General features: G+C 42.5%; 1 protein-coding gene across 2 annotated transcripts in view; it reads left to right on the forward strand.

Moving 5' to 3' along the window:
* Positions 1–2,752: 2,752 nt before the first annotated feature.
* Positions 2,753–15,769, forward strand: part of LOC147318408 (dolichyl-diphosphooligosaccharide--protein glycosyltransferase subunit STT3B) — a 75,430-nt gene continuing 62,413 nt past the window's right edge. Inside the window, exon 1 of one of the 2 annotated variants that reach the window (XM_086310331.1) lies at positions 2,753–3,354. In XM_086310331.1, coding sequence (XP_086166457.1) covers positions 3,083–3,354 — 272 coding nt within the window. In that variant the 5' untranslated portion in view covers positions 2,753–3,082. Of the gene's footprint in view, positions 3,355–4,530; positions 4,620–15,769 lie in introns of those variants that run through there. The other variant, XM_086310332.1, reaches the window with a different exon arrangement.

A 15,769-nucleotide genomic window follows, 5' to 3' on the forward strand; every position in this document is an offset into this window, starting at 1 on the left:
GAAATGTTTCATGGTCTAATGGATGACCTCAGCAGGCAGGGATCAGAAAATCTACAGGAAATCTCTCTTTTGAGAAAAGCAACGCTGTTGAGAACCAGACTGAGCAAATATGTTGATAATTGTTCAACACAAATACTATGATCAGCTGTCTTAAAGTAAGATTAGTTTAAATAAAACTGAAATGAACCCTCACCTCTCAAATGTTGTGCCATCCTTTCTTAGTTCTCCAAATGAAATAAAGTCCCCACATTGTGAAAAACTAACAGAATTATCACTAATTTACATTTCAGATACCTGAATATAAAAGATACAATAACACACAAATGCTCAGACCTGCTCAGGGTTAATTTGTGGAGGAACCTTGAAACAATGGCTAGACTGTCACAGGGAGACATGCTGCTCTCAGGGTTAAGTCTTTATTCTCTCTTCCGCAATTCTTCTTGAGATAGCTGACTCTGTTAAATGTGATGGTGAAACTCATTACAGGGTCCGAAGATGCCTTTTTGTTCAGGAAGATTCCCTTTGCCTCAGTAGATAAATTATCAAGCTTGAGGTCTTCTCAAAGCAGCACAGCTCTTTCATCTCAGGACTATTGCTCTGCTTTTCTTTTTGTAAGGATTGGTTTTAAAACAATCTCTTTATCTGTCAACTTGTATCCAAGACACACGGATTTAATGGTCTCAGATTCCCCAAACTGCTGCAGGGATCCAGCTTTGTTTTATAGGCCAGTGAAGATGTTTCCTGGTAGAGAAACAGCTATTGTAGATCTGTTGGCTCACTGCTCCACCAAGACACATGACTTGTTTCAGAGTGGAGACAAGACTGAAGGAGAAATGTGAACAGAACTGAATATTGAGCCTCTCCCGCAGAATAATATAATACCACTGTGACTGGTTATTTATTCATTCATTTGTAACATTTGTTTTTGCAGGTAGCACAATGAAAAATGGTTTCTGTGGCTGTCATGAAGCCATTCTTCAATGGCTGGGAAACAAAGAAAAAAGGCTGAGATGCACCAAATTATACAAGAACTGGACTGAAAAACAGTGGCAACAGATCTGATGGAGTAATGAATCCAAATAGGATTGTTTTGGTTCAAATCAATGTTGATATGTATGGCAAAGAGACAGTGAGTGTGTGTCTACAGCCATCTGTGAAACATGGTGGAGGTTCTGCCGTGGTTTTGGGCTGTATTTTAAAACCATTGGAATTATAAACATACTAAGCACAGTCAGTCACAGTCCTCTATGCCTAAAACAAGGAGGAAATATTGTTAATCTCTCTCTTGGATTTTTGCTCATTTGGGCAACAGAATTTGAATAAACAAAATAAAGGCAAATAGAATCCACAAATAAATGTGGAGAAATAAGTTCAGCCCCATGCAGTATGGTTTTACACTTTCTCAGTATCACCCTAAAACTGTCAAAGTATTGATTTTAAACACTAACCTTGATTTTTATTCATTTAAAAAATGTGTTTATTTATGAGCACACACCACACCACCACCAGTCTCCTTCATTTTTCCCCCTCATCCAGATCCAAATGTATTTTTGAGACCAATATCCAAGCTAGTTTATGAAAAACACGCTCTTGACACACATGCACATGCTTTAATTTAAATGGGCCTATTGTGAGTCTCCCAGCTTCAACTAAGTGCGCTTTAATTAACCTCCCAACATTCAACCCCCCACCCCATAGGTAGCTATTGACCCTATAGGTCATTAAGACGCTATAAAACTTGACTGCATGCTGAGGTGGCAATTCAGACATTTGATTCATGTTACAGCACCTCATGAATGAATGAACATGGTGCAACAAAAGTACTTTTAGAAGTACATTTTTCCAAAAACTTACATTTATTTGAATTTACTTGAGTAAAGTTAGGGGTTGCCACCGGAGCATGCTGTCAAGTCTTGCTAATGACCTACTAATTTTATTCAGGTGTGTTGCAGCAGGGACACATGTACGTTTCAGGACACCGGCCCTTGAGGACTGGAGTTTGACACCCCTGCCCCACACAAGCGTTTTTATGTAACCTCAGGTTTGCTAAAGTCCCCCCATTTATCCGTGTTACATAGTATGAATTTGTTTAATTAAAAGGACAAGATTATTCTTTGAACTTGTAAAATTTAAAATTACTTTTACATTCATGTTGAAGGTCTATATTTTTCAATGTTTTGAAATATAAAATTGCTTTTATTCTCTTTGTGTAGTCAAATCATAAGCTTATGGCGATAGGAGGTCTCTGTCACTTCACTTAATCATTAATATAGCCGGTAGTTGTAACTGAGACCTTATCACATAGTGGTAGCGGCATGTACTGGTTGATCTGACACAACTGTCTTTCATCTTGATGTCTTCATCAGAAACAGCTCATTACTTCCGGTGTGAATGGGTAGACCGGCTTGTACCACACAGAAAGTTGGCACAGAGCCCTTCTTCTGGCACATCGGTCCTTGTTCTGTCAGTTTCTTTACTATTTTCCGTGAGATTCATTTATTTCATTGGCTGGAGAGAAAGCCTGCCGCGTGCCATAGGCTTTTCCCGCTGTCTGTCAGCCCCCCTCCAACACCATCTTTCACTTCGCTTCTCACGCTGGAGCGTCTTCACCGGTCAGGTTGCTCTTTTGTCATTGGTCGTATTGGCCGTCTGTCAAATGCGCTTGGTCGTGGATTGGGTTTCTTCTGGAACCGCGTCCTCCTCAGCTGTACCTGTCTCGTTGTGAGAGGCTGACAGCGCTTCCTGTTCCACGCGCTGCTCCCGCCCCCTTTCATCCAGCTCCAAGGAAGGAAGGAAGAGCTGCTCGAGCCGCGTGTGTGTGTCATTTCCAGTGTGCTGCAAAACCGCGCTGCTATGTAACTCCCTGGGATTATTGAACTGGTTTAGCGGTCGGTGGGAAGTAAGGTTAGAAAGTTTGGAGATACAGCCGGTGATTTTGGGGGGTCCGGGGCCCGCAGGGAAGGTGGTGCGAGTGGGTTTGGAAGTGGAGCGTGGCAGAGAAAAGGAAGAAAGGGGGGTTCTTTCCTGTGCGAGAACTGATAGCTCGCTTCGCTTGCTTGCCACGACAGGACTGACGTAGAATATGGCGGAGCATCACCCGGTTTCTGAAAAACACAAATCCTCGCTGAACTCCGGGGTGGCGTACTCTGGGAACGGGCGCAGCAGCACGGCGGTGGCGGACAGAGGCAACAGCGCAGGAGGAGGAGGCGGGCTGTCCGGCGGCCTGTCGCAGCCGGCCGGGTGGCAGTCCCTGCTGTCGTTCACCATCCTGTTCCTGGCTTGGCTGGCTGGGTTCAGCTCCAGGCTCTTCGCTGTCATTCGTTTCGAGAGCATCATCCACGAGTTTGACCCCTGGTAAGTTAGTTTCTCCGCAGCCCTGGCGGGTTTAGGCGGTTCGCCGAGATTAGCCTGTTCTGTCAAGAAGTTTCTGTGAGAACATGGCAGGTTAACTGTGACACATTTCGTAACGATCCTTCGTGAAAATAAAAATGATAAAATGACGGCCTGCACAGTTTATAAAAAGCAGCTTCTTATTGTGCTCAGTTATTAGACGGTCATTTAGGACAGAGCTCCATTGTGCCGACGCAGTGCTTTAAAATTATACGGCTTTCCCCCCCTCACTGTCCTGTTTGGGGGAAAAAAGGTGAGCCTGAATGACTTTGGTGAGGCTTTTAGTGTCATGTGACGCCTGCTTTGATACTGTAGTTCCTAGTAAAAGTGCAATATCAGAGCAGGCGGTGGGGAGAAGGGGGTCAGAGGAGTGACCGAGGACAATAGTGACAGCTTCATCTGACGCTGGGTGAAAACGGAAAGAAGCGGCCATGAATGAGCGTAGTGGCTCCGGTCCTTCTGACACAGATTTGTCCTGTTTACCCGCTGATAAGCACCAGCACAGGTTATGGAGGCTAATATAGTTGGTGTGCCAGCAATGTGCCTCATGCATATTACAGTAAAAGGCTTCCAGTGAGCAAAATGTACCCAGTTTTCTTTCTTTTAAAAATATTGTTGCGATTTTCAGTGGAAACCATTGTTTCTCCTTCTGAAACTCCCTGCCTCTGCAGGGCACCTTTGGTTTTCCATACGAGTACATTTTCTAAAGTTTCATTTTCAGGTGGGGTCTGAGTACAAACTGCTGTGGTGCGAAAAGGGCTTCCTTACACTCTGAGACATTTAGTGCAGCTGACGGCTGGGATACCGAGTCCACAGTTAAGACTTTGATATAAGAGAGTGTTTTTTTAAAAAAAAAAAGAAGGGCTTCTGGCCAAACTTTGAACTTTTTCCCGTGTTTGTGTGCCTTTCTGAGATTCTTCAAAACTTTCCTCGGACATAGTGAAGCCCCTCACAGGCTGGCTCTCTGCTAACCAGCCGTGACACGTCTGTCATGCCTTTTTTGTGTTTCATTTTGAACTGTGTGCGTGGGTTCTGCCAGGAATAGTCCAGGTTTTTTTTGGGGGGTCCAATGTATTTTATTTGTACTCTGAGGGACGATTGCCTGGTCCAACCCTGCGTTGCATCACTGAAAGCATTTAATGATTACTCTGAGACCAGCAGCGTGGATTAAACTGCCAGCTCCATGTCTGTCTGCTGAATAAAAGAGGAGGCTTGAAAGCTTTGGCTGGGTGAGAATCCCTCAGTTTCTTGTGTGTCACTGTCTGAAAGTGTAACATGGCGTGACATGGAGTGAAATTTATTCATGCACTGCTTTATTGTTCTATCACTCTCCCTTTGCTATTAGAACAGCAGCCTTAAGTAAAGTACATGTTTGGATGGCGGAGGGGGTGTGCATGCACCTGTTGTTTTTTTGTTTGTTTTTTGTAATTTATTTATATTAAAAAATGTGATTAGTGATTACAATAAATGAGGCAGGTGGCACAATCTGCCTCACCGCGTGCATTGAAGGGGAATCCCTGGTGTGCATGCGTGAATGTATAAAGGAAGTAACAGAGCGAGAGTTTGAATCCTCTCTGCATGTGCACCTTGTGTGATAGAAGAAACCTTGAGGTTGCCCAGCATTCAGGAGAACAGGAGCGAGCGGGATTTACAGACGTGTGCGATTGTTGTCTGATGACACTTCTGTCTTGCACAGCCCTGTGACCTCACTGCAAGGTTGTTTGCTGTTCATGAGCTTATCTTTGAAACAAGAATGGAGGAGTATCAACCCTCCGCAACCCTGTTTGTTCTCCACCTCCCTCGCTCGCGCCCCCTCTCTCTGATGCATCCCTTTGATGTGGCTGGCTAATAGTGCGTTCCCCTCAGAAGTTCTAGATCGAGCTATTAGATTTGACAGGAAAGGGAGCTGTGGCTGACATTAGGTAGCCAGCCTGTACGTGGTTAGTTCTGCTTTAAGTTTGGACTGCGTTAATATGCACAGTGCAGCATCAGAAAGAAGAAAAACCAGCTTCATTAGTACTTATGTCTTTGTCTGATGGACTAAAAGTTGCTTGCTTGTGAGCTGGACCTCCCTCACAGCAGCAAGGTCTGGCAAGGAGAGCGCGTCTGATCCACCTGTCATCTTTTTTCCTAAAGCGCCATCTCTCTGTATTAAAGCTTGTGGGCAATTTAAGGGAATTAGTGTCACTTGGTGTCCGGTTCTCTGATATCGGTGCAGGCATCAAAACCATTCATAGGTCGTCCTATCAAAGTCATCCAGTTTTATTTTTTGAAATGTTGTCGTTGTCATGGCTGTTTCAATGCCTCTCTTTGGGTAACTGAGGGTTAATGTTTAACCTCATCGTATTTTTGACTGACTGTAGTTCGTAGTGAAACTGAATACTGAAATTGTTCAGTACTGAAAGCACCGAAGCATGTCTAGTCAAATGTTTAATCTTGTTTCCTAACCCTTGAAGTGGATAATCCCAGAATAAAATGAAAACTGTGACTGTTTCAGATGCTTTGTTTTTTTTTTTGATATTTTAACTGACAGAAGATGAAATCGGCTGCAAGTAACAAACACAAATGCTGTAAGTAACTTACAAAACACATTATGTGCTCTTAGTGGGAGAGCCTCTGTGTGCATACTGACAGGGTGTGATGCATAACTAAAATTACAAGTGAATGCTTTAGTTCAAGGCCAACAGGAGTGAGAGTCATCGCTGGAGAAACGATCTCACCGACTGCATCACAGTCGATTTCGAGAAGTGTTCTGCTTTAGTTTTCATTCATCAGGGCCTTGTGGTTCGCTGGTACTTGATGTCCAGATATATTTGTCTGAAGATCTGCTTTTCAAGTTGAAGCTACATGTTGAGAACAGTGAATATGCTTATACCCAAACTTGTGCTGTTTTTCACTTCTCACCCAAGGGAAGTTGCAGCTTTTGCACAGATCTTTTAAATGCTGGGATTAGGGCTGCATGGTTAATCGTGATCTCAATTCTAAGCCAAAAAAAATCGTGATTCTCATTTTATGCAAAAGCGTGCAGCCCTAGCTGGGATGTGCAGTTTGAGGAAAAAGATGTTGGAAGCTAATTGAGATTGGGATTTCACCTCGGTGGCTTCGACTGGCAGGAGGAGGTGGTGGTTAATGTTAGTCATTGTATTTTTGCCCTAGATAACAGGGAAACTCATTCATCTCTGAAAGACTTTCGGTGATGCCGCTATCCGGTCACGCTGCTGTAAGCAAAAAAAATTATTTGCTTGCTTTAGTAAAACAGAAGTTCAATTTTACAGCCTATAAAGAAACTCACTGATGTACTTTTAATCCAAGGATGCTGCTCGTGGATTTGCATCTGCAGACGGGGTTGTTGCAGTAGTAACTGCTGGGTGAGGGGTGAAAGTTGCCTAACACATGCCCTGTATGAGTAATGCTGAAATCATCCCATGAGCTACAGAGTGAATGGACCTCTAGCCTTGATTTGAAATAATATTGCAGATGGCTTGAAAAAAAAACAACCCAGAGGCGATTGGAAAAAGCATTTTATTTGATTTCAATCTTACAGCATTATTCAAATATATCTTAGTAGAGACATTGCCATTGAATAATTCTCTATACCCAGCTGTGCTCACATCACTGGCTAAATTATTCTAAGATTAATTTCCATGTTTGAATTCTGCAAATCAATTGAGGCAGACCTTGTTAATCAATAGAGGAAGAGAAGCAAACTGAGCGGGATTACAGTGAATTCTGTCTAACGTGAAAATGCTGTTCTGTTCCTCGTGTCCGCAAACGTGGCATAATAAGAAATGGCTTGCTGTTTATGGAGGACGGAGTTGATGCTGTGTGTGAACTGCAGAGTGGGCTATCATTGGGGCCACATTACCAGGTGCTCTGCGAATGGGAGCAAGAGGTTTTGTTTTGTGTAATGAACAGGTATTAGACCCAGGCTGTGGCGCTGCTGTATGTCTGTCTTTAAAGATCTAACCCCTCTTCTGCACGTTCCTGAGGGGGAGAGGCGCTTTTGAAGATTGAGAATGTAAAACAGGGCAGGCAGGGGAGGCGAAATGAAAAGTGCCTCATTGAAACTGAATCGGAAATCAGATTCTGCACTTAGCCTGGTTGGCTTCATTGACACTGGCTGCTTTTTTGTTCCACTAATTTCTACGAAATTATTTCACCCCCACTGCCACTCAGTTAGAATTGTTTATTTCCTTTTCCTGTTTTCATTCCCCAAGTTTAGGTGACAGTAAAGTCACTGTGTAAAACAAAAATTGTGTCCCAGTCAGCAAAGCACTGCAGCTACGTCTGGGCTTTGGCTGATGATTCACGAGAGCAGCCCTGTGGTCTCCTGTGAGGTGCCTTTAGCGGTGCATTCAGCTCGGTCACTAAGGTCATGACAGTTTGTGCCTCTGGTCAGCTGTGTTGCCAGACTGAGTTGATCCAACTGACACCTGATTCCTTAGTGGCACTGACTCTGCCAAGCGCCAGCGCTTTCTTTGGGCAGGGGAGCAAATGTTCTTTCCTACTGGCTGATGGTAGCAGGCAGCGAGATGAAGGCCCGGACAGGCTATCTGGCTCACACACAGGACCTCGAGGGGACAGCGACGTTGTGAAGCGTGGACTTTAATCCACACACACATTGTCATATTTTATTTACTGCTGAACTGATTTCAAAATTTTCACCTGTGATTTTATTTTTTTTGTGTTTGTTTTGTTTTTTCAGTTGGGTCTGACACACATTGTTGAATGTAAATCAATACTGTGCAGCTGCCATGCAATATATATGACCTTTATGAAGCTGATAATGATGAGCTGTAGATGCTGGGGCTGTGCCTGTTGCTGCATTACCAGAGTAATATGATGCCTACCACAGAGTTGAGCTCATTACAGGCATCACGCTACTACTTCCAGTCATTCTCATTCTCAGTGTTTAGCATTGCACGGAAATGATGCAGATGGAATATTAAAATCCTATTTTGATGGAAACTGGAACAGCAGTAATGAAAAACAACATTATGAAGGAAATATCAATTTAGCCACAGTCATGGCTGTCAGAACGTGTCAGGGTTTGCTACTGTACTTTGAATCAGTGCACTATAATGACCTGATTCACCACAGGACAACAATGAGTGCAATTTAAAAATAAAATAAATAAAATAAATAAATGAATACATTTATTGTATTGTTAAAGGTAATCTATTGTGGGAATGCATATTTAATGGCATTAATGAGGATGGAGCAGCACTCCATGTCATCACAGACGCTGCTCAGGAAGCAGGAGCTGCTCTTTCTGTAATAGCATGTTAGAAAGGATCCAGTAATGCTGTTGATCCTGGACAGGTCACCGGTCTGTGACAGAGCTGACGCAAAGAGCCGCACAACCGTCCACATTCACACCTACGGACAGTTTGGAATGATCAGCTAAGCTAAAACGCATGTCTTTGCACTGCGGGAGGAAGCCAGAGTACTCTGAGAGGAGCCATGCAAAGAGTCGGTGTTCTCTCTTTATTTTCATATGTTTTAAATAAATGTATATATTCAAAACAACACGACAAAAATCCCTTCATGTTCACACACCTGGTATTATCCACAAGGTCTAACAAAGGCGTTTGGAAATACTGCTGAGCCAGTTTTAATTTGAATCTTCTTGGATTGCATTTTAGTCTGTATCTGTAGAAACACTGACACTTAAGAGCGATGAGCAAGACACGTCTGCTTCCTGATCTGGGGCCCGTTCTTCGTACCTCGCTAAGTAGGTTAGCTGGATTTGATTGTTGACGATTTCGCGTGATCTTGGATCGTTCGGTTCCCCGAAGCTCATCCGGGACTTGCTGTCATAGCAACAGAGCCGTAAGCGTAAACCTGCTCGGGAGCAGGTTTACTTTATGTAAACAGGATTAGATCGCGGCCACGCAGGTATGTCCGCTTCATTTATACGAAAGCAACAGCGATATTCCACCACTGTTTCACCATAAATAAATAACATCAATGTAACTAAAGATAATGCAGTACTTGATCCTTTTATTGATTTCATACAGATACATACAGGTCATTTCCTAAAAAAGGGAAATCTACTATTAACATTCTATTACATGTATGTGATTATTACAGATGTAATTCATATTTCAGAGTAGCAATTGCAAATTACTTTGTGTAATCAAGATGAGAGACCACGGCTATAAAAGCGAAGGTGGATTTGGGAAGCCTGTCGCAGCCATGTCCTGTCCGTATACGCGAGACACCCATTGCGGAAGGTGCAAGATTGATAAGGAGAGTTTTCAGAATTCAGCGTATATTGCGGGACAGACAGGATCCTTTAGCTCAGCGCGACAGTGTGCTCATAGAGAGATATCGATTTTCCCGTGAGGATATAATTTACTTAACCAACTTGTTGACGAGGGGGTGCAGGACCACCACCTGTCTTTTTTTTTGCTCTGCCCTTTTCTTGGTTGCTGTTATAAACAAACAGATCATTCCAGGGTCTCTTTCCAAGAGACGAAAAGCAATATAAGTGATAAATATTACCATTCTGTAGAATATTCTTATATTTCACTTTTACCTGTTCCCATGTTCTAGTGGGTCCTGTTGTGGCTCTAATGTGAAAGGGGATATAATATAACATATTATAATATAATGTAATATAATATTGGATAATATAGTGTAATATAATAAATCTACCCTACCGCCTACTGGTGTTGGCCAGAGGGGCCGATGGCGCGATATGGCAGCCTGGCTTCTGTCAGTCTGCCCCAGGGCAGCTGTGGCTACAACTGTAGCTGCCTCCACCAGTGTGTGAATGTGAGAGTGACTGAATAGTGGCATTGTAAAGCGCTTTGGGTGCCTTGAAAAGCGCTATATCAATCCAATCCAATCCATTATTATTATTATTATTATTATTATTATTATTATTATTATTATTATTAAATTACTTAAGAGTTTAATTTGTCAGCAACTTTCTGCCAGCCCTCTCTCCTTGCTTTTGCAGCCTTTGCAGTGTTCCCTTGCGTTCTGATTAAACTCTGAAACTCCTGAAATCCCTCACTCAAGAGTTCTTGCTCTGCTGCCGAAAAATACCGAGCGCGCTCCGTCGACATTTTCGCCGACCAATCAGAGGGTTGCCGATCAATGTTTCCACTATCGATGCGTAGCCCCTTTTACGACACCCAGTGATGTCACATTACTGCGTCCAGCTGTACTAATCGTCAACAGCAGGTGTGTTCGGGGAACCGGATTAGCGAGCTCACGGTTAGCGCGATGGTTTGGTCTTGGATGTGTCATTTGATCTTGGATGTAGTGAGCGACGTACGAAGAACGGGCCCCTGGTGTCATCACTTATCACTTCTTACTTGATTCCTGATGACATGACTCTTTCCCGGTGGATAAACGCCAGTAGTTTATCCATCATGGGCAAAAAGCTGAGTCAGTATTTCATCTCATCACCTTTTCAATTTTTTGTGTGATTCTGTTAGTTTCACAAAGTTTGTATATCTATGGATGGATGGATGCTTTGAATTTCCCCTGTGGGATAAATAAAGTACATAAAATATAATTATATATAGAAGAAATGGAACAAAAACCTCCCGTTCAACAAAAATTAAATATTTGGCACAAGGTTATAGAGTCCAGGCAGGACTCTCGGTTAGCGTCACTTTGTGTTGCTGCTGTTTTTAAACAAACATGACTGTTTTTACAAACTCCAATTGGACTGCTCATCTGTCTCCAGGTAAAACACCTGTTAACCTTGAGTGACACATTATCTTTGCTTCACCTGGTTCCCTTTCGCTGTGTGTGGAGGAGCTGCCTGTGGCACACCTGCTCAGGAGCATGACCAGAAATGAAGCTAAACGAGTCTGTTTTCCAAGCTGACACAGCTCCTGCTTTGGTCCCAAGCAGCTCTGCTTTTTTTTTTCTTCATCCTGTGTCTGGCTTTACACTTAACCTTGGTTGCCTGTCCATTTTAGAATTCATTTTAACATTTTATTGTTTGCTTTTAAAGTTTTAAATGGCCTGGCTCCTTCTTACCTGTCAGACCTTCTACACCGATACACTAGGGGTGGGGGAAAAAATCCATACTGTGTAGTATCGAGATATTTTGTTGGCTAATAATGTATCGATACAGGGACAGCAGAAATCGATATTTTGTTACAAAAAATGTTTTTGTGCTCTGACTTCAGAGCACGTTGATCCTTTTTCTGAGCAAGAATCCTGACATTCCTTCACTGTCCAAATGTGTTTAACTTTTTTACATGGCAGCAATAAACATGCTAGTTTACTTATTTTAATTTAAGACATGTTTTATTTTAATTAAGTTTAAAACTTTTTTATTTAATGTAAAATTATATTTTGTTTTAATTTACTTTCAAATTCTTCAGTTGCTGAATGGGCTGCATGGTTTTCATAAATTGCATAGTTCAGAATAGCTATAATTGTACCAGATGGTTGCATTCAGTTAAGTTGGACTAGACTGTAATACAAACCGTTCAGTTTGTCAACAATAAAACTGACTGAAATGAGAGAAAGACTGAGTGTGAGACTTTGATATTAGATAAAATGAATATTGATAAAGTTTACCTTTATGTACAGAATCTGAATATCGCAAAATATTTTTAAAAATTGCAATAATATCGTATCGTGGGATGTATGGTGATTCCCACCTCTACGATACACTCCACAAAGGTCTCTCAGATCAACTGACCAGTCACTCCTTGCTGTCCCCATGTCGAGACTGAAACACTGGGGGGACCGAGCTTTCGCTGTTGTGGCCCCCAAATTATGGAATAAACTGCCCATCAATATTAGGCTGGCTCCAACACTTGAAATGTTTAAATCTCTTTTAAAAACACACTTTTTTTTTTCAAAGGCTTTTTAGTTGTACCAGAGTCAGCTTGTAGTCAGTTTTAGTCAGCTGTAGGTCACTCTTAATCTTTTTATTTTGCTAATTTTATTCACTTATTGTCTATTTTACTCATGTTTTAATATTTAATATATATACTGTCTTTTATCTTTTTCATTTATGTATTTATTTTATTGTTATATATATTTATTTCTTTGTCTGCTTAATGTATGTTTTTAACTGCTATCTCTGTTTTATTATTGGAAAGCACTTTGGCCAACTTTGTTGTTTTTAAAGTGCTATATAAATAAAGTTGGATTGGATTACATAATAATACTAAGTGACACCTCTGCTGCAGCACACTGACTGTGGATCAAACCCACAGCTCATGTAAAGATATAATGTGGTTCTGTCAAAGTGCAGACCTGTTGGCTGCTCATTTTTTCCTCCCTCACGCTGGCCCTTTCCTGTTGATTAGCGTATGTTTAATCAACATTACAGTGTCAGTCTCTATATATATCTATATCATACCTTATTTTTTCTGTTGTAAATATTGACGGAGTAGTTCTCCTCACTGTAAGGTATTACCCACGACTAGAGGTCTCAGGGCAAGGACTGGGTGCTGCTGTGGAACAGCGTAGCAAGATGACCGGGAACAGTGACATGTCAGCGGTTCTTTGTTAGCACTTTTGTGCTAATAAAGTGAACTCCTTGAGAACAGTCTCTTCAAGACATGAGAATTTCTTTCAACATCACCAGCTGCCACTGTGCCCTGATTCAGCTGCAGTGTCACAGCTTCACACAGCTGCACAGATGAGCTGGCAAACAGCATCAGGAGGGGACGAACACCGAACGAGTGTCATTAATAACATTTTGGACCTTTTGATGTGCCAGTAATTTGTTTTCCACCCGGAAATCCTGACCACTGCGTACACATGAAAGATTTCCTTTATTCAGCTTACATAATACTAATTCTGCCGTTTCATTACGTAACAGTCAGAGTGGGGATGAGTCATTTTAAGCTATCGTTCAAAGGAGAGGGGGGAAAAGGTCGAGCACTAGTGTGAACTTGACTTTATGGCCACCCCCACTTTACAAATGTTCATGTATTTATTTAATAAGATGACAGGGAATGCTTTTGTTGCTGGCCCCTGATTTTTAGGCTGTTGCATGGAGCCGTTAATGTGAAAGAGCAGTTAGTGTGAAAATGCATTAAAGTTGACAGAGTGTTTTACTGGGAGATTGCAGTCAGAGGAAGTTGATGGTGGTAGCACAGATTATCAGGCCCAGTATCTGCGTGTGTGAACATTGGAGTGACTGCAGTGAGCTCTGGCTGCTGCTGGAGCTGTGAAACCGATGTATTAACATAGGCTGACAGCTTCTCTTCCACCAGTGCTTTTTGATCTATGATTGTGTGCTCTACTTTTTTTTTCTCTGTGAAATCTGTGTGTGTGTCTGTGTATGGGGGCATGCGAACATTTACAAGTAGCACTGTGATGTGCTGTGGCACTTCAGTGGGGGATATAATATGCACCTGAGAGCTAGATTTCTTTGTCCCATAATACCAGTTCTGTGTAAGCAGAGTGACAGACAGCAGTGATGAAACGGCTGCGCAATAAACCCTCGTGTTTTTGGCACACGTGTCCCCATCACAATGTTTTGGATTTTTGACTGCTTGTTGTCTTTCTGGTTGTATGTTTGTGTAATGTCACCATGATTTGGTTTTGTGAGCTTGAGCTCAGATCTGTCTACAGCTTAAAGTGTGCTACCCTAACCAGTGGGGTTGCTCAGTTCTGACCTTGTGGTCCATTCTTAAACAGCCCAACACTAAAGAAGCACTCATCAGATATGGGACCAATTTATATATTTAAAAAAAAAAGAACAACACTGAACGCATTTGAAGGAGTAGTTCTCTGAATAAACTGTAAATAAACTGGACAGGAAGAGTCACGTCTTTTCTAACAGCCTGATTCAGCCCTGCTGCCACAATTACAAAGACAGGAAACCTGGAGGATTTCTCTTTTGCTGCTTTGAAATATTTTATTTAGCAAAATGATATTGCGAAACAGCACAGTGGTTAGCACTGTTGCCTAACAGCAAGAAGGTAATGGGTTTGAATCCTCTATCTCTCTGGGTTCTCTGGCATCCACCCACAGACCAAAGTCATGCGGTCAGTGGGGTCAGGTTAACTGGTGATTCTAAATTCCCCATAAATGCAAATATGAGTGTGTGTGATTGTTTCTCTATGTTAGCCCTGTGACTGACTGGTGACCTGTCCAGGGTGCACCCCACCTCTCGGCCTATGGCAGGTGGGATGGGATTCAGTCCAGCGAAAACTTGAGAGACTGATCGATAATGATTTCTTATTCCACCTCTTTTGCTTTTGTTACTGTGACACATCTTTCATCTTTCAGCCTCCACTGTGGATGGACCTGTCGTTGTTTGACCTCCAGCTCTATATCTCTGTGACAAACACACACACAGCTGAATGTCAGTTAACTTGTTTTCATTCACCCTGCAGGCCTCACCTCTTTGAGCTCCATGCTCTCCTCCTGCTCGGCTGTGTTTTCCCTCGTCTGCAGCTAATTGGCTCCTCTTTGTCTCTCCGGGACCTGTCTCTCTCTCTCTGCGCGTGTGGAGGTGGATTGGTCTGTTCATGCTGGCATCTGACAGAGTGAGGCAGTAGTTGCGACTCTGTGAACTATTGTCATAGTGCTTGCAAGCCTCATGAGTTTGAAAAGTAGAACAAGTAATGGCACAGACAAACTGTTTGCCACGCTGTGCATTAAAAATTCTGGATTTTAAAGTGAAGGGGTCACTGCAGGACACGAAGTCATGTGACTTGTGGAATGCAGAAAGACACCAAATGTGAGTCTTTGTTTTAGGTTGTATATTAAAGCATGTGTGTGACAGTGCCTGTGACGCTTCAGTGTTTATAAAAGGTTCCCTCCTGGTGTAACTGACGTGTTCGCTCGAGAAAGTGGTCCTGTCTTCTGAGTGATGGTGTTGCACACTATCCTTTTTCCACACAAAACAGCCATGGATCCTTTGATCTCTCCCGTGGAGGGCTACTTCACTGACCTTCTATATGTACAGACATATGGACTCTACTCATATTAACCCACTGCAACGCTGACTTAGTTGCTCTCAGTTGGGGCCACCAGTTGGGGTGGCTGTAGCTCAGGAGGTAGAGCAGGTTAGTGGTTCGATCCCTGGCTCCTCCAGTCTGCATGTCAAATAAATGTGTCTGAATGTAGTTAGAAGCACTAAGTATAGAAGAAAGTGTGTGTGAATGGGTCAATGTGGCATGTTGTATAGAGCGCTTTTATTACTCCGGGAGAGTAGAAATGCGCTATATAAGAATCAGTCCATTGCTCTCGTGGCTTCCAGTGCTGGGATGGACTCCCAACTCCACTGTCCCTGGAGTGGAACCTTTATCTATTACTCATTTGTCACAGTGGGTTCACTTGTATTTGTAGATGGTATTATTTTCAAAATGTGTGGGTGAGCCTCCTTTTGTGTGCACCAACACAAGTTCATTAATGACGACCTCCTTCTCAGGCT

The sequence above is a fragment of the Aulonocara sp. 'chitande type north' Nkhata Bay genome, linkage group LG11, assembly GCF_057382095.1.
Source record: "Aulonocara sp. 'chitande type north' Nkhata Bay isolate Kocher_YH1m ecotype deep benthic linkage group LG11, A_spYH_male_GT1.1, whole genome shotgun sequence".
In the NCBI taxonomy this organism is placed as follows: Eukaryota; Metazoa; Chordata; class Actinopteri; order Cichliformes; family Cichlidae; genus Aulonocara; species Aulonocara sp. 'chitande type north' Nkhata Bay.